This window comes from Antedon mediterranea, chromosome 2 (genome assembly GCF_964355755.1).
Source record: "Antedon mediterranea chromosome 2, ecAntMedi1.1, whole genome shotgun sequence".
Taxonomy (NCBI): domain Eukaryota; kingdom Metazoa; phylum Echinodermata; class Crinoidea; order Comatulida; family Antedonidae; genus Antedon; species Antedon mediterranea.
The window spans coordinates 36,530,813-36,549,531 of record NC_092671.1 but is presented as its reverse complement, the minus strand read 5'-3'; the positions used below and the strand labels follow the sequence as shown (position 1 = coordinate 36,549,531).

Here is an 18,719-nt window from a genome sequence, read left to right as displayed (position 1 = left end):
ACCGTGTCGAACCATAAATATTATGGTTTTTAAAATTGAAGCCTGCCCTCTATTACAGTTAACCATATTCGCGCGAAATTTTGATAGTAAAACAACACACACTGCGGCGAATATAAATTAAGATAGAAAAACTAAAAAATACTATAGTACTGTACAGTATTTACAAGCATATTCAAAACACGATTTAGATAAATTGAAGAAATACATTTTCATCTAGGCATAGGCCTAGACTTATCTAGATAAATAAATTAAGTAGGCCTAGTTAGACTAGCCTAGGCCTAGCCTTAGTTAGTAGGCTAGCTAGGCTAGGCTGGGTAAACAAATGATTGATAGACTAGCGCAGCGCCTAGCTAGGGCCAGGCTCAAGACTAGGCCTAGGCCTAGTAGTAGGTAGGCTAACTCCAAACTAGGTCTAAGCTAGCTTAGCCTAGAGAGAGAGAGAGAGGCCTAGCCTAGATAAGTACTGTAACTGGTGGCTATTGATTGGCATGACCGACTGCTGTGTGAAAAAGTCAACTACCATGATTATGATCTATAATATTGATTATTAATAATCCTCATTTCATTTTCAGCAATTGCATTGTTTTCTACAGTCGACAATACTCCTTAATAACTATAATAAGAGCCGATACTAATAATCACTTCCAACTATAAGAAGTTATAATATAAGTGTTTTAAACAAACTTACACAGCACAAAACTTTTGACTTGTATTGTAACTATATTACATGTCTTCATTATCAGGTGTCGAAAATTCAAAATATGTTGAATTTGTGCTTTATGTTTATTATATTTGTTACCAGTACATATTCCAATGTAACTAAGTGGTGTTAAATGTTAAATCATTCAGTTTGTTTTTGTTTACTTAGAAAAATATGATGATAGAAAGCTTTATTGATGCTTGTAACGGGACTGACCCCAAAAAACTGCATAATCTAATATCCAAACATGTGAGTATAACATTTAGAAAACATAGATGATGACAGTGATGTTAGATATGGAACTAAAAATACAATGAATTGATAGTGCCAGTTTGGATTCACAATACAAATATTGTTAAAGTTCTTGTTTTTTTTAGAATAAAAAAATGATGACAGTGATGATGAAATTAAAAATACAACAAATAGATAGTGCCAGTTTGGAATCACAATGCAATTATTAATAAAGTGTTTTTGTTTTGTTTTTTAGAATAAAAAAAATGACGACTTTAACCTAAGAGAAGTTCTTCCTGTGTATACAAAAAAGAAGCAAGAACAGATGTGGGACGGACTATATAACTTGATGATACAATTGCTTACAAAAACACCCTTCATGCAAAATGCTGTAAGTCCACCTCTACCTCCCACACAACAATACACATTTTTCATGTTAGCGAAGCCATTGTATTTGTGATTTCAAACATGTTACAGTGCTGTAGCCATGAGAAGTAAAGTGGTGAGGTGGTAACAAGAAAAGGGAACAACCTATGTGCTGACCACAGGGTTGTCAAAGGCCTCTCTGTGAAAAAGTGGTCAGGTTGAAACCTTACCAACTGTACTGGTGGCAGTGGTGTAACTTAGAGGCCTGAGGCCCCTGGTTTAAGGACGCTATATGGACCTCCAACGCTTAAGGCTTTGGGCATTTTCAGCCTTTTCGACATTATTTTAATTATAGGGGCCCCTATAAACTTCAGGGCCTCTGATTTAGTCAGTGAGCTGTCGTAGCTGTTATGCCACTGATGGCTACAGCCCTGTGTTAAACTTTTATTGTAAATGGTGATTTTCATAATTACCAATTTATATATTTTTATTTTGTATGAACGAATTACTAACTCATTGAGTCATAGTGGCCTAGGTCACTTATGTTTTTCCTGACCTGATTTTATTGTTGTTTCTTTTGGTCAAATAAATAAATGAAATTAAATTTCTTTGTAGGATGATGAAGAGCTTCAGATACTTTTCCACTGTTTGCAGGATATTTTAACAATTACCGATTGTGTCTTGGACCAAGCTAATATTATCATTCCAGATAAAATGTTACAAACGATTACAGCTCTACATGGTATGTATACATTTACAATGTTTAAAACAGTTAAACATTATATTTCCAAGGCAATAAATCTATAATAATCCTATGTTTATTAGCCTACGGTTGTGCTTTTGCAATTGGGCAATATACTTTATATATTTTTTATTTAATCTGTGTTTTTTGCAGAGCTTTTACTCGATTTCCCAGAAAAGGCTATCAGCCTTCAAGCCAGCATCGCTAAAGTTTGTCAAACTTGGTATGTACATTTCAGTAGAGTATGCAAATCCATTACACTGTTGATTTTCTATTTGCTTTAATATTACTGAACAGTAGAATTTAGAGGTGGTCTATGAGTTGGAGTTGACTGTTGTGTTATGTATATTGAGTGAGTAAGTGGCCAAGCGTTTAAGACAGTGGAACCGTAATTACGCAGCCATAACATTGGCAAGGGTTCGAGTGGTAGAACAAGTCTTCTCGGATAAGGACTATAAACTGTAGGTCCAGTGTACACATAGCTCATGTGCACTTTAAAGAACCTAGTACATCTTTCGAGACGAGTAGGGGGGCTACCCCGGTGTACTAGTCCACACAAACACAGCCATTGTCACACACAGCCACTGTGCAATTGGGACTGGACAGCTTTTAGAGGTGTTTACCACCTGTTGGTCCCGATCCTTGTTGAATAAAGTTGAATAAATAAAAAATAAAAATATATCCCCTGGTTTGTTTCTTGTAAAAGTGTTCCCTTAATAGGAATTTCTAATGAATAGGAGTGTCTAAAGCATTTTAAGTTTATGTTTTTTGATTAGGTGGATAAAAGAACTAGAAGGAAGAGAAGCTCTAGTTGCCAACACAATCATGTTCTTCCTTGTTAAAAGTCTTCAGCCAGATGCATCTGTAAGTATAATTATTTAATTACCGTATTCCAATATAGTGAAATGTCAATTTTTGCACTCTTACACACACAGTATAATGATACTTTCAATGGCTATAAATGTTTTCAATAATGGTTTTTTATTTTTAATGTAACATTTTTCGGTAATTGTAACCTGCAATTATCCATTTGGTACAAGTGTGCTGTTTTTTCAATAAAAGTATATAAAAAATATATAAAAGATATACAGTATACATTTGATACTTTTGCAACAAATTTTATGTTGCTTCGTTCCTATTTCATTGCCTCATTTTGCAACTGGCAGATTTACAAGAAAAATATTAATCTCTCTAAATTTTGTGTTTTCATTTAAGCTTGCTGACGTAAAACGTGTGTATTCCTTACGTGCCAGCCTACTTCAAATTGACTATGCAGACGAGAGCAGTACCACCATAAAGAACTTGTTGCTACGATGTGTTATAAGTCCAACTTTCCTAAAACCCGACGAAGTAAATGTTATTGTCAATTGTACAAAATTATAGCATAGCATAGCATAGCATAGTGATCTTATTTTTCTTTTTAAATGTCTTCATTCTATTTTTGACTGCAACTTTATCTCCTATTTCGGTATTCGTGTTCCCGCCCGTAATTTAAGAAACAATAGTATCCTTTGTGTTCCCTTTTGTAGAGTCAATGTTCTCAAAAGTGGTTACATCAGTAGATTAAGTTTATATTATAATAGTTTAGTCCAGGCCCATCCCCATATTGACATTTTTAATTCCAATCTTTATCGGTTTCGTCGTAATTTAAGTGTTTCTGAGTTGTTGTAATTGTTTTGTATCTGTTAAACCAAGCTGTAAGTGGCGGATTTGTTTCTGCTGTTGTTTCTGGTTTTAAAAATAAAATAAAATAAAATAAAAAAAATTTTGGTTTCATCCTAATACACACATTACTATAAAGTTCTGTCTTCACTATCAAACTTTATGTGACAAAAAAATGTGATGTGTCCATATATGGACATGATGATGTCATATCACTACCATATTTGGACATTTCACTACCATATTTGGGCACAGCATACTTTGTTTGATAGTGTAGACAGAGCTTTAGCGTTTGAATGGATGAATGAATTAAAAATGTTTTGTATTTGTAGGGTCAGAGATTCTTAAGCTATTTGTTCGGGCTTAATTTGGAGTTTATTGAACAGCTTCACAAGGTTATCAAAAACCAAGTTCCAGCCTGTCCAAAGTATGTATAGGAAACATAATAATAATAATGGTAATCTTATATAGCGCAATTAATGTTTCTAAGGTAATAGGGAGTTTGTCGATTTCTGACGACCAATGACCAAGTTATGTCATTCACTGTGTGTGAGGGGATATTGGGACGTGTTTCTTCACTCCCCACCTTAGCACAGTTTTGATGGTTTCTAGGTTGACGACCGAGGTCAGTTCAATCGAAGATGGTCGTCGCAAATTAAACGATATCCCTATTGACCCAAAGGCAAATTACTGAAAAAATTACAATGATACATGTGGTAGGTAAATTAAACATCAAAATGTACTACTGTATTCTATTAGGCCAATGGTTGAATGGTACGGCAATGTGTATTTCAAGGCATGGAAGTTGGCTACTGGGCCTTACATTGACAAAATTGAGCAACATTGTATTCAAGACCTGATGCATCATGCTGTGCACGCATCCAGGGAAGGGACACGGTCTATGTCAAGTACACTAAGAAAAGTATGTAACCCAAAGAGATTATATAATGAACTAGAGAGGCAACTCAAAGAGATTATATAATGAACTATATAGGCAACCCCAAGAGATTATATAATAAACTAGGGAGGCAACCCAAAAAGATTATAATGAACTGGAGAGGCAACTCAAAGAGATTATATAATGACCTAGAGAGGCAACTCAAAGAGATTATATAATGAACTAGAGAGGCAACTCAAAGAGATTATATAATGAACTAGGGAGGCAACCCAAAGACATAATGAACTAGAGAGGCAACTCAAAGAGATTATATAATGACCTAGAGAGGCAACCAAAACATATTATATAATGAACTAGAGAGGCAACCCAAAGAGGTTATATTATTAACTAGAGAGGCAACCCAAAGATATTATATAATGAACTAGAGAGGCAACCCAAAGAGGTTATATTATTAACTAGAGAGGCAAACCAAAGATATTATATAATGAACTAGAGAGGCAACCCAAAGAGGTTATATTATTAACTAGAGAGGCAACCCAAAGAGATTATATAATTAACTAGAGAGGCAACCCAAAGAGATTATTCATTCAGATAATTCAGATAATATTTTTTTAGATAATAATGAATGAATATATACAAAATAGAAAAAAGATATTAAAGTGAACATAGATAAAGCAGTAATTGGTAGTCATTATTATCATGGATCCCTTCTAGAAGTTAAAAACTTGTCTCGTAGGGACCCACAACAAAACACATTACTAAAAAAATAAAAATAAACCTAGAATATATAATTATATAATTTAGGATAAAAAATTACAGTATAATAACATAACTAACATCTTCTTTATAAAAATTATTTACATTATATTTCAATAGTTTCATGATAATTATAAATGAAATAAATACCGATATTGGTAAATGAAAAAAATATGTATACATAAATTGCTTATTATATTTATAGTGAACTAGAAAGGCAACCCAATGAGGTTATATAATGAACTAGAGAGGAAACCCAAAAACACAATGAACTAGAGAGGCAACTCAAAGAGATTATATTATTAACTGGAGAGGCAACTCCAATGTAATCGCATCTCAAAAGTTAGTCAGCATAGAGAGATGCGTATAAATATAGATGTTTTTCTTCTAGATACTTGGATGTTTTCATAAACAAAAAGTTCATCAGGGAGTGGATAAGATGTTATTGAATCTCTACAACCCTATTCTATGGCGTTCCCTCAAAGTAAGTAGCCATATTATTCAGCTTGTTTGGTAATAAGCATAGAAGACGGATTTAAGGCCCATTTACACTAGGACAAAAACGACCAATGATAAATAGATAAGCATGCATTTTCCTTACATAAAAGAAAAGAAATTAGAAAAACTGGCTTGTTATTAAGCATCAAATGACATGAATCTAAGCTGACTTATACTCGTCAGCTGTAGCTTCCGTGAAATATGAAATCATGAATTTGTACTTGTCAGGTTGCAAATGGAACGGTACGCGCAAATTCAATCGCTATATTAGTGGACACTTTCCCGCTGCTGGACCCAGAGCATACAAATGAAGAAAGAGATATTTTGCTTCAAAAACAGTTTGACATATTATCTGTGAGTAGAAAGACACTTTCAATGGCTAGTTATGTCTGTAGCTTCCTTTGTGAATGCTATCACAAACCCAGATCCAGCTCATGTATCGTATAACATTATCGTCATTTTAAAACAATTCATGTGCTTTATTCAATGATTGTTTTTTGCCTCAGGAATTGCTTTATGACCCGTGTGTAGTTGTTCGTACCACGTGTGTCATTGGAATCTGTCGTATTATTAGCGTTTTCTGGGAGTTGATTCCTCTTAAAACATCTGAAGATCTTCTTACTAAGCTGGTTCAGGATCTTGCTAGAGATGTATCTTCTACCGATGTCAGAGCTGCTGTTTACAAGGTTTGATTGCACAATTAAAGTACTATTGAATGACCGTTCGATAAGACATAATATGGGACAGACACGCCATGTGACCCACAAGGCCCTGGGCTGCCTGTATATATATATATATAAATATAAATCAATGTTGCGTAGCACTGTGTAAATTATATATAAATCATACTGTAAATTATAGAAACAGTGGTATGATACTCGCCCTGTAAGCGAGAGGTTGCAGGTTCGAATCCAGCCAGAGACATTTTTTCATACAACTAAAAAATACGGAACTTTCGCCAATGAGCTATGCTCGACGCGATTATGAGATCATGTTCCGAATATGAGCACTGTTTCTATAATTTACAGTATGATTTATATATATAAATATATATATATAACCTATATTGAGGCAGTTTTAACTTATTTGATCTTGATTTTTTTCTATATCCTGCCTATGCAGCTCTTTGATTTATGTATATATATATATGTCTATTAATAATAAAAGTAAATAAAAAACTTTTAATAGAGTAAATGTTTTAGTTTTCAATTCGTATCAAAATTTCAAGTACTACTGTCTCTTTGCAGGGCTTGACCTCCGTTCTTGATAACCGTTTGAGCCATGTCCTAATGAAGCGTCTCCTGCCTCAGATAGGTGTTTTAATTCACGATACGTCAGAGAAAGTGCGCATTACTTTCATCGATCTTATACTCAAAGTCAAGGGTGTTCGTGACATTAAGGTTAGTTTTTTTTTAAAGCTATTTTTTACGCATGACAATAAATGAAATTTAAAGCTCTATCTACACTATCAAACATTATGTGGCAGGATCAAACAATATATCTACACTATCAATATATGGACATAATGATGTCATATCTGTACCATATTTTGGCATACCACTACCATATTTGGGCACATTTTTTTTGTCAAACTAGTTTGATAGTGTAGACAGAGCTTAACAGTCAATATTGTTTGGTACAGGTATGGTATGTATAATTTTTTTTTTGATAGGTGAATGAAATAGTCCCAGTGGAACATTTGCTGGTGCGTTTAGAATTGGATTCGGCTCCGATTGTCAGACGCCTCGTGCAACTTCTCTTCAACTCTTTCCAGCCGTTAGACAAAGCTGGAGAGGTCCAGTTGACCAGATGCATTGCTCTTGTACAGGCTAATCCTGCTGCTGCTAGAGTTTTCTACAGATATGCTCAAAAGCACATGTCACCAGCTGATTCAGGTATGTCTGGCCAATTGTTTTCAACTAATGTAAAGCTTTGTCTACACTATCAAATTAGTTTGACAAAAAAGTGTGATGTGCCCAAATATAGTAGTGATATATTGTCCAAATATGGTAGTGATATGACATCATCATGTCCATGGGCAAATCACATTTTGTTGCCACATGATAGTGAAGACAGAGCTTAACTAAATAATGAATTCTGACACAATGTTTTATACTTTCATACTTACTCTTGTAGCTTGTATTAAATAAAGAAAATCCATGCTTGTGTTAGATCTATTATGGCCCATAGCTTTCTTTTGAGTGCTTGTAATGCATGTTTTAGAGGTATCATGGCCCATAGCTGCCTTTTGAGTGTGTGTAGTGCTGTTACTGTTAAATAAAAGTACAAATTGAACTTGCAGTTAAATAATGCTAAAATAAACCTTGTTTTGGTCTATGGCCCATAGCTACCTGTTGAGTGCTTGTAGTGCTGTTACTGTTAAATAAAAGTACAAATTGAACTTGCAGTTAAATAATGCTAAAATAAACCATCTTTACAGCTAAGTTCATTCTGCTGATTGGCCAGTGTGTCTTTGGATGTGTACAAAGGTCATTGAACAGTTCTGATTCAGAAGATGAAGTTGAGAAAGAGAACGATGGAGAAGTGTTGACCCTTGCTGATAAAGACATCATAGACGGCCTACTGGAAGTGATGGTCATTATATGGACAAATATAGAGCATCAACTGAATGTAAGTTATAAGTTTTAGTAAGTTGTAAGTTAGATATCAGTAATCAATCAATGATTGGATATTCCTCCCGACATCTCTGTCTTTGCTTCCATGATTCCGATTTATTGGCACTTTTCAATACAACATTTCTTTAAAGTTTACTTAATTCATTAATATTCATGTTTCTTTCTAATTTTAAGTCTTTGAGAATGCTGAATTTATATTCTGTAACCATAACAAAATATACTTTTCGAAAACCATGGCTTCATTATGTATAGGAGCTAAGAAATTAGCAAAAATCTGTACTTTATGGCAGCCATTTTGAAAAACAAAATGCTGGCCATTAAAAGTGAACTTAAAATAAATGCTGTTAGTGATTTCCTTAACCCTCAAGACATATACTTTGCCTACTACTATGATATCTAAAACTATAAATGTTATTTTTAGCTTGACGTTTAAAGTTTTAATTTTATTTTATTTAAGACAACTCATACTGAGGTACGACAGAAGTTAGTGAAGCGATTCAGCAAGGCTGTTCCCTTATTTATTGATGTTTTTCAGGTAAAGAATAAAAAACAAATTTTAAGTTCAATTTATTAAAAATGTTAAAAAGTAATTCCGAGTTTAACATATTGTTTATTATAAAATATAAACATTTCCAACAATAACTGATAATAACCCTACTTATTTTTCGTGGTAAAGGAGAACGATTGTTGTATAAATAATCTCTTTAAAAAAATAGTCCTGCAGACTATTAAGCTCTGTCTACACTATCAAACTAGTTTGACAAAAAAAGTGTGATGTGCCCAAATATGGTAGTGATATGACATCATCATGTCTATATATGAGCACATGAAATTTTTTTGTCACATAAAGTTTGATAGTGTAGACAGACCTTTATGTTTGCTATTACTGTTGAACTAAAATAGGTTTTATAATTTCTTATACCACAGGGTGGCCGATCATTAGAGGCGGTTCTATATTTAGCCAGCTTCTTGCCTGGCTCGGCTTTACCTGATATTAAGTGAGTATCAATGGGGTAAGGGGGTGCAGGTCAAGTCGGCCCTAAACCGTCTCGGCCAAAGTCAAGTCGGCCTCAAGTCAAGTCGGCCCCAAGTCAACTCGGCCCCAAGTCAACTCGGCCTCACGTCAACTCGGCGAAAAACTAATCGGTCAACTCGGCCACAATAAAGTATGGAACGCAAAAAGTGCTTAATATTATTATGATTCTTACTATCCACGCTTTAAAAAAAATGAATAAAAAAAAAATATAATTAAATAATAGGCTATCATATAAAAAAATGAACTCATTGCCGATATGAATATAAGTACCCGCGTGTTAAAAAAACACGTGCAGGTACCGCATTTTAGTAAATCGAAGACGGAGGCCTACGTTCCACCATTTGGCCATAGAAAAAATGATTGTACATCGTTTTTGTCCATGATTTGCGTTTAAAAAAAAGGGGAATCCCCCGGTCAGTGAAAACACGTAGCAGTTGTAGATATCGAAAAAGCTGCCAAAGGCGCAGGGAGGCGCAGCTACGAATTGTTTTCAATTGTGCAATTTGAAATTTTATTAAACGTATTAATAAAGGAAAGTTGGTGAAATCATTCCTATTTTTTTTGCTAAATATATTATTGTCTAAATATTAATATTCATTAAAAGTCAGAATTATTTATAGTTAAAAAATTCTGAAGAAATATTATTTTATCAATCCCCTTCATTTGCACTTTTTGCGTTCCATACTTTAACGGGGCCGAGTTGACCGATTATTTTTTGGCCGAGTTGACGTGAGGCCGAGTTGACTTGAGGCCGAGTTGACTTGAGGCCGAGTTGACTTGAGGCCGACTTGACTTGAGGCCGACTTGACTTTGGCCGAGACGGTTTAGGGCCGACTTGGATCGAAACCGTATCAATGTGTGTACTTTATGTATAATTGAGTGACTGCCGGAGCAAAAGGTTAAAAGGGTTATTAAGCTCTGTCTACACTATCAAACTAGTTTGACAAAGAAAGTGTGATGTGCCCAAATATGGTAGTGATATGACATCATCATCATGTTAGACCAAGACACAACTTTGCGCTGATTACTAGCTGCATTATGGAAGTATGTTTCCATACGTGTTTGATCCAAAAAAAATGACTGGGGTAATAGTGTTCAGCGCTTAGAGGTTTCATTACATTAGGCGCTATATAAATCCAGGATATTATTATTATATGTGGGCACATCATGTTTTGTTTGTCACATAAAGTTTGATAGTGTAGACGGAGCTCTAGGGGTTGGGTTTTCAAAACCTGTTACTGTCACACTACCAACTGTGCTAACTTATTTTCAATAATTTTGGCACTTAAGATTGTTTTTTCTTGTTGTTCTAATTAGTGTGTTTTTTATATTTGCTCTTTATCATTAATTTTAGAGAAAATTGTCTGAAGAAATTAGAGTTGATAAGTTCTGAGAGCTCAATGAATGATATTGCTCCGCTTCTTGAATGTCTTGTTAGCTGGGGAAAGGGAGAGGACATTCTTAACATTATTCATCAGCGGCTAAAAAACATTAAGGTTTGTTTTTTTAACCTTGTGAATGTGCCCATATATGGACATGCTGATGTCATACTACTACTACCATATTTGGTCATATCACTACCATATTTGGGTACATCACACTTTTTTTGTCATACTAGTTTGATAGTGTAGACAGGGCTTAAGAATATCACTATTGCTTTACAAAGAGCTTTGTAGGTTGCAGTGCAGTTGTGGCTTAGTGGTTATGATGCTTGGCTACCACTCCAAGGGTCCTGGGTTCAAGTCCCGTCACATGTCAGGATTTTTTCTAAGGACGAAATTACTACTCCACTCCCAAAGACTTGTAATAAGACTTTGTTTATGTAGAGCATCTTGTGTATATGTTTGTCTTGTGAACCTCTCTCTGAGGGTCTCTAATGATCAGCAATAGCTTTAAGGACAATTTAAATAGACAAGTGGTAATGGTAAGCTGAAAACCATGTAGCTTGTCCAATGTAGAATCTGTATTCTATCCTGTGTTGTATGTAAATGGTCAAAAGGAATAACGTATATTCTCTCTTTTATTACCATTGCTGCTCATCTGTGTAAATTGGCTTTTACAGTTCCATTGAAAGCTCCATATTAAATCCTGGCATACTGAATTCATAAATCTAAACTAACGTCAAACTGACAAAGAATATATTTTTGATTTGATTATAGCCACAATACCAACAGAGAAACAAGAGCAATAAAACGAGAAAAGGAAGGAAACTGATGAACGTCAATTGCACGTTGCTACAAGAAACGACGATGAACGAAACGGAATTCGATCCTAGTATGGATATTACACAAGCTGTTAGTGTTTTTTACCTCACCTAACCTCCTCGGGCCTTGTGGCCCATAATAATAATAGTTCATTCTTATATAGCGCATATAAGCAAGCTCTCAATGTGCTGCACATTATTACCCCTGTCATTTTTTGGATCAAACGCGTATGGAAACATACTCCCATAATGCAGCTAGTAATCCGCGCAAAGTTGTGTCTTGATCTAACCGGTACCCATTTTATACACCTGGGTGGAGAGAGGCAAATGTAAGTAAAGTGTCTTGCCTAAGGATACAAGTAGTGCAGTGAGAGTTGGATTCCAACCACAATCTCACGTTCAGTAATTCAACGTCCAACAAACTGCGCCACATGCCCTCACAAATCATTATCTTAAATTCCTTAATAGAATGCCGTCATTTATTTGATAGTTTTAATGTCCATCCTGCAAATTATTATGCTCCCAACTGTTTATAACACATTCAGTTAAAACCACAATACAGTCAACTCTCAGCCTAACTGGACACCTTTTGTCTGGTTTTCTAGAAAGTCTGGTATACAGATTGTCTTTCTAATGGTAAAAAGTATTTAGGACTGTTTGTTCCTTATGAGCCTGGTTTTGGGGGGAAATTCGATCCCAGTCGGCCCCTAGTTGATGTTAGGCCGATTTGATGTGGGACCGACTTGACTTTGGCCGAGACGGTTTAGGGTCGACTTCACCTTTCGGATAGTACAATATATTTTATTTAGTTTTGTCATTATTTTATTTATTGAAGAATGAAGACGAAGAGAAAGAAAGCATAGAACAGTGTAAAGTAGCATTGAGGCTACTTAATTGGTTGTTAGGTCAGCCGACTACGAGAGCATTCATGATGCAAGCAAACTTGACGAACTTAATGCAGGTGTTGTCAGCTCTAAAAACTTTGATGGTAAGAAACTGAAGTACAGTAAATTTCAAATTCATTCACCCCCCTTAGGAGAACACATTGTAAAACAGTAAATTATTTATAAAAGAAAAAGAAAACATATAAAAGAAAAAAAATATTTGATTTAAAATTCACATGATCCATAGCAAAAGAAAATCAAAATGGTCCACACTAGCAAACTTCAGTTTGATAGTGTGGACCAGTGCAATGAAGGGGTCAGTGTGATATGAGGCAATGTCAGATTTCCTCTGGCACAACTAGAATGTCAGTCTTTGCAGTCATGTGGACCTGCAGTTGATAACAATAACAATAAGACAGTGGAACCGTAATTACCTAGCCATAACAACGGCAGGGGTTCGAGGCTCACTCACTCCATGGTTCTGGTGGTAGAACGAGTCTTCTCGGATAAGGACTATAAACCGTAGGTCCAGTGTACACATCTGGCTCGTGTGCACTTTAAAGAACCTAGTACATCTTTCGAGACGAGTAGGGGGTTACCCCGGTGTATTAGTACATCACAGCCACTGATCACCAACTGGGCCCTCTGGGAGACCAGTCATTGACTGAAGAGGTTACCCAGTATAAATATATATTTCAATCAATCAATCTCTAGTTCAGGTTATGTTATGACAAGGTCTGCTATTAGGGACTTTTTCGAAACACGACGGTTAGGGGAGGACAACGAATGTGTTCGCTAGAGCGTAAAATCATATACAGTCAACATTTTATTAGTTACACACCCTTGCGCGAAGATGACGACCGGCAGTTTATCTCTCCGAGCCCTCCCCTTTCTTGTGACGCGGGACGCTCTAAATATTATTAGAGTTTTGAAAATTCCACGTTTAAGTGTAATTTGAACTGTATATTAAAGGTTATATACACATTATTTCTAGTTGTTCTCCGTAAACGAGAAAATTGCAACTTGATCGTCCTCAAAAAGTTAAGACGACAGGATTTCACACTAAGCTCTGCCAACTTTGTTAAAGCTCATGCATAAATTATTTATGAGCACCATCCTGTGGCTTCCCTTCATGTTTCGTAAAGTCTCTATTGTTGTAGATACTCTACAATAAAAGTACTTTTATTTTTAAGGAATCTATTCAGATGGACAAACCTATGAATAAAGACATGGAAGCTGTTTTGGAACAAGTCATTTACTCATACTGTAAAACATTGATGCATATTCAAGCTGAGCAGGTATGATCAACCGTACAACTTCATTTAAAGCTCTGTCTACACTACCAACAAATATTGATGTGCCCTTATATGGACATGATGATGTCATATCACTACCTTATTTAAGCATATCACTACCATATATGGGCACATCACATTTTTTTTGTCAAAATGATTTGATAGAGTAGACAGAGCTTTAGAGATATTATGACATTAACTAAGTAACTCTTATATAAAGCTATGAATTACACACACACCTGTCAAAATGAATAAATAAATAAGATAAAAAAAGTAAATATTTAAAATATATTTTTTATTGAATATAGAAGACTGAAACTGATAGAGACTTGTGTGGTGAATTTTTGACCTCATTCATGACTGCGGTTGATATTTTCTCCGAACCAATCACATTTCACTCAACACAGTGTCGATGGGTTAAGGTATGATGTTTGGAGTAATTTTAAGTAATGTATTGGAGCTGTTTTCAAATTTACATCTGTGTTAATGTGATGTGACCATATATGGACATGATGATGTCATATCACTACCATATTTGGGTATATCACTCATATTTGGGCACATTACACTTTTTTCTGTCAAACTAGTTTGATAGTGTAGTTTTTTAAGCTAATAGGGAGATACAGGGTTATGGTATTATTTTTAGATAAACTATACTAATATATTTTATAAAATCATCCTTTATTTCAAATAAAATACATCAGAATGTAACAAACATCCCACAACAACAAATATAAAACACTTAAAATAAGAAGTTAAAAATAGTAGAAAATACATCCGGCAAATATTAGATTGGTATAAACAACGTTGCTGATTAAAATTTAACTAAAAAAGAAAACTTCATAAAAATGATATTTATTTACAGTGCTTCCTGACAGTAAATACAGAAGCCTTCATGGTTGGTCAAGTTACTGTGGAAATTGCGAAGAATTCAGCTGGGTTTCTGGCAATTATCTTACAAAAAGGTAATGCAATACAGTTACAGTGTATTTAATTTACTTTTTTAATTGAGCTGAAGCTTTGTCTACACTATCAAACTAGTTTGACAAAAAAATTGCGATATGCCCAAATATGGTTGTGATATGACACCATCATGTCCATGTATGGGCACATCACATTTGTCACATAAAGATTGATAGTGTAGACAGAGCTTTATCCAGGTTCCAGATTTTTTAGCAGAATTTTGTTTGCATTTTCAGATCCTCCCGTTGAGTTAATGCCTTCAGTAGTGTCGGTTTTGTACCAGGTGTGTCTAAAGTTAATGACATCCAATGATGAAGCTAGAGAGGATGACATCATACCTCTTCTGATTATGCATATTATAAAGTTACTGGCTCAGAAGATTAAAGACGCAAAAGAAGATGTTGAAAAGGTCGGAATAAATATTCATATATAACAATAATAATAGTTCATTCTTGTATATCAATGCGCTGTCATTTTTTTAATCAAACACCGTCACGTATGGAAACATACTCCCATTATGCAGCTAGCAATCAGCACAAATTCACTGGCCAATTTTTAGTTTGTCAATGCCTTAATTTATATACACTGTATAATAATCAATATCATTATTTATTTTAATGTTGTCTTGTTTAGATACTGTCCGCTGTGAAACCTGGATTAATGGAGACTCTTATATGCTATCACAGAAACAACCCTGACAATTGCCAGCATGTATTGGCTACTATCATGGCCGCCACTATCGCTGAACTGACCAGCATTGTTCATGAGGTAAAAATTATTAAATGTGCTTTTAATATTGTTATTATTGTACTGAATAAGCTCTGTCCACAGTTGTAACCAGAAACTCTCAAGTCAAGTAAAGCCCTGTTTACACTATCAAACTTTATTTGACAAAACAAACTGGATGTGCCCATATATGAACATGATAATGTCATATCACTACCATATTTAAGCATATCACTACCATATTTAAGCATACCACTACCATATTTAAGCATACCACTACTATATTTGATCATATCACTACCATATTTGAGCATATCACACTTTTTTTCAAACTAGTAGACAGAGCTTTAGATTTGTTATCTGAAAAAAGTCACATTTCAGGTTATAATCTTTGTGAATGTAAACTAATACTCTTAATTTAACTATTTTATCAACATAAAGAAATTCTTTACTTATAATTTTGTAAATCAAATGATATAAAAACTGTTATTTTAGGAAGGAAAACTCCAGCTGAGTGAAAGTTTTAGTGATTTACCGATTCTGTCATCATTTCTTATGACGCTGGTAAACAGCAAGGTCTCGATACTAGGGTAAGAAGCTTCAAAGTATATGAGATGTATTAGAAAAGCTTTCCGCAAATTTGCGTCCTAAAATTCAGTTTTAGAAATGCAGCTCAGTCCAGGGTTTCCTCTTTGTAATGAACACAACGCATGTGTCACACAAGATTCTACATTACATCGCGATCCAAACTTTAGCCCTGCATCATAAATTTACGATCATTTTTGGCAAGATCACACCACATAGGTCTTAAGCGTGGTTCCCACTAGCGACGCAACGCAAGGACGCAACGCAAGTGAATTGACCAATCACAAGCGATGGCTTATTCGCTTGTGATTGCTAACTGTCTATAACTTTGCTTGTCATTGGTTAAAACGCTTGCGTTGCGTTTACGTCCTTGCGTTACGTTCTAGTGGGAACCAAGCTTAACTCATAACCATGTACAGTAACATCAAACAGCATTCATCATTTTGACATTTCGTTTTTGCTGTAAGCTTCATATTGCTAAAAGAAAGGCACTTTTGACACTGGATTATCTCGTTTTTTTTAAAAAAATTTGTTTTCAGTCATTAAAATCTGTCCGTTTCCCAGTAGCATCCTATCAACCACAAAAGATAACTCAACTTCAATTAAGTAATCAATAACAATTGCTTATATATGGTCAAATATCTAGTGGGAACAGGGCCTTAGACATGATCTGACATGGCGGTGGTGGGAAAGGTGTCCAGGGGCTAGTTTACTATGATTTGACAACGTGTGCTGCAGTATGTCAATCGATAAAACTATGTGGATTGTGTCAGTGATAGTTTTTTTTTCCCGCTGTAGGAGTTTTCTGTAAAAAAAATTGTTCATCCAAATTATAAAAACGCGCCTGACCCGGGCATGTGGAACCAGGTTTTAAGTACAATCAATTAAATTTTACCTTTTTAGGAGCTTTGTGGGTGAACTGCACCAGTGTGTCAGTGTTGGAGGCCTACGAGGGATTGATGGATTGCTAGCAGCTGTTTACATTGTCTACACAATTGCAAAAGGTATATTTTGGTTGTCATACTCTAATATATATTTTTATATTTTTATATATCTTATATGTTACGATATATATTTTTTATATTCTTGTCTTTTTGATGTTTATTCTTATTTTTATAAGATCTTGTATTTTTGTATTCATGACTTTTTATATATTTTTAATTAATTGTTTGAGAGCTTGTTAACGAAACGAATTTCCTTTTGGACAAATAAATTTCTGTATTCTGTAATACTAATTTAATAGTAGTACACAGCTTTTGGTAACATTACCTTTTAAAAGTATGTATATATAATTCATTTTCAGTATATCACTGGCAGTTTAGAATTTATGTGCATGTTAATCTATATAAAACTACATATAAAGTGTAATTTGTTTAATTTTAGCTGGTAAGAAAACCAACGGCTTAAATGAGTGCGTGCTGTTGGTTCAGCAAGAGATTGCGAAACTTAATCGGACAGATAATGAGGAAAGTGAAAGGTAGGTGGTGGTAAATCAAATGCGAACATTTTCGACTAGTTCATTGCGAGGTTCACAAGCCAACTGGCTGTTTAACAAACCAACTCATTCACAAATTATACTGTATATTACTGCATTTCGTCCCAATTTTACTCTAGACAACCAGGCTTATAGGAAGTTACTGTGACTAGCCCACGGCCAATAGTACTGGCCTTTGTATGCCGGGCTAGTAAAATATCGAGCCCTAAATACGTCTTTGATTTATAAGTAATTATTTTTTCTTCTTTTTTTAGGAATTTGATTGAACAGGCGAATGGAATAATTTCTGAATTAAATCAACATATGGGATGGATTGAATGAAAAATAAACATGTAATTTGTATGCTGTATATAACCAGGGATTTACACTATAGATTTATTACTTATTTATATACTGTATAATTATTGTGTAGTGCTGTAAAGAGTTTCTCTGTTGTCAACAACACTTTAGATTTTCGATTACTACCATATTACATCATAATTATAATATGCACATGCGCTAGGTGACTGGAGCTTCGACTGAGAAATTTGAGCACTTGTTCAATGGCATTTTGTTGTACATGAGTACGGGTGGACATATGACGTCAAAACACTGCAAAGTGATTTTCAGTGAAATTATATTTGCAAACTGAATTGTTGATTTAAATTGGTTAATTTAAATAAAGCTTTTAATAATACAGGTTATTGCTTGGGTCTTATCATTAGGACGCCAGCCTTTGTTCAGAAAATTAAGAATTTAGGCCTAAGCAACACACTTAACTTGACCTAAGCTTGTGTACTTCCACTGGCCCAGAGATCTTTACGTCATACGTTCACTAGCACATAAACGTCCACTTAATCTAAACGTTCGTATATCTGTCTACGAGCAACAGTCGACTACGAGCCATGTGGACATGGTCTTCGTTCACGTAAATCTAAAAGTCCCTATTGTAGGAGTGTCACATCTACTGTAGTGATCTTTGTGGCTATTACAAGCTTTGGCTTTGATTAATATTGTAATTTGTTATATTTCAAGAGATATTAAATTATAACTCGGCAAAAAAG

The 18,719-nt window shown here is 34.7% G+C and overlaps 1 protein-coding gene across 4 annotated transcripts in view; it reads left to right on the top strand.

Annotated features, from left to right (window-relative positions):
• LOC140040934 (condensin-2 complex subunit G2-like) overlaps positions 1-18,707 on the top strand; it is a 116,277-nt gene extending 97,570 nt beyond the window's left edge. Inside the window, exons 1-29 of one of the 4 annotated variants that reach the window (XM_072087220.1) lie at positions 91-146; positions 869-949; positions 1,188-1,322; positions 1,913-2,039; positions 2,193-2,262; positions 2,816-2,903; positions 3,255-3,389; positions 4,034-4,128; positions 4,461-4,623; positions 5,747-5,839; positions 6,082-6,207; positions 6,360-6,539; positions 7,101-7,253; positions 7,526-7,748; positions 8,294-8,484; positions 8,947-9,024; positions 9,417-9,487; positions 10,880-11,021; positions 11,685-11,819; positions 12,564-12,716; positions 13,806-13,910; positions 14,219-14,329; positions 14,773-14,872; positions 15,107-15,279; positions 15,504-15,638; positions 16,092-16,186; positions 17,085-17,185; positions 17,565-17,658; positions 17,931-18,707. In XM_072087220.1, coding sequence (XP_071943321.1) covers positions 875-949; positions 1,188-1,322; positions 1,913-2,039; positions 2,193-2,262; positions 2,816-2,903; positions 3,255-3,389; positions 4,034-4,128; positions 4,461-4,623; positions 5,747-5,839; positions 6,082-6,207; positions 6,360-6,539; positions 7,101-7,253; positions 7,526-7,748; positions 8,294-8,484; positions 8,947-9,024; positions 9,417-9,487; positions 10,880-11,021; positions 11,685-11,819; positions 12,564-12,716; positions 13,806-13,910; positions 14,219-14,329; positions 14,773-14,872; positions 15,107-15,279; positions 15,504-15,638; positions 16,092-16,186; positions 17,085-17,185; positions 17,565-17,658; positions 17,931-17,997 — 3,414 coding nt within the window. In that variant the 5' untranslated portion in view covers positions 91-146; positions 869-874 and the 3' untranslated portion in view covers positions 17,998-18,707. Of the gene's footprint in view, positions 1-90; positions 147-779; positions 950-1,187; positions 1,323-1,912; positions 2,040-2,192; positions 2,263-2,815; positions 2,904-3,254; positions 3,390-4,033; positions 4,129-4,460; positions 4,624-5,746; positions 5,840-6,081; positions 6,208-6,359; positions 6,540-7,100; positions 7,254-7,525; positions 7,749-8,293; positions 8,485-8,946; positions 9,025-9,416; positions 9,488-10,879; positions 11,022-11,684; positions 11,820-12,563; positions 12,717-13,805; positions 13,911-14,215; positions 14,330-14,772; positions 14,873-15,106; positions 15,280-15,503; positions 15,639-16,091; positions 16,187-17,084; positions 17,186-17,564; positions 17,659-17,930 lie in introns of those variants that run through there. The other 3 variants (XM_072087217.1, XM_072087219.1, XM_072087218.1) reach the window with 3 other exon arrangements.
• The last annotated feature ends 12 nt before the right edge of the window (positions 18,708-18,719 follow it).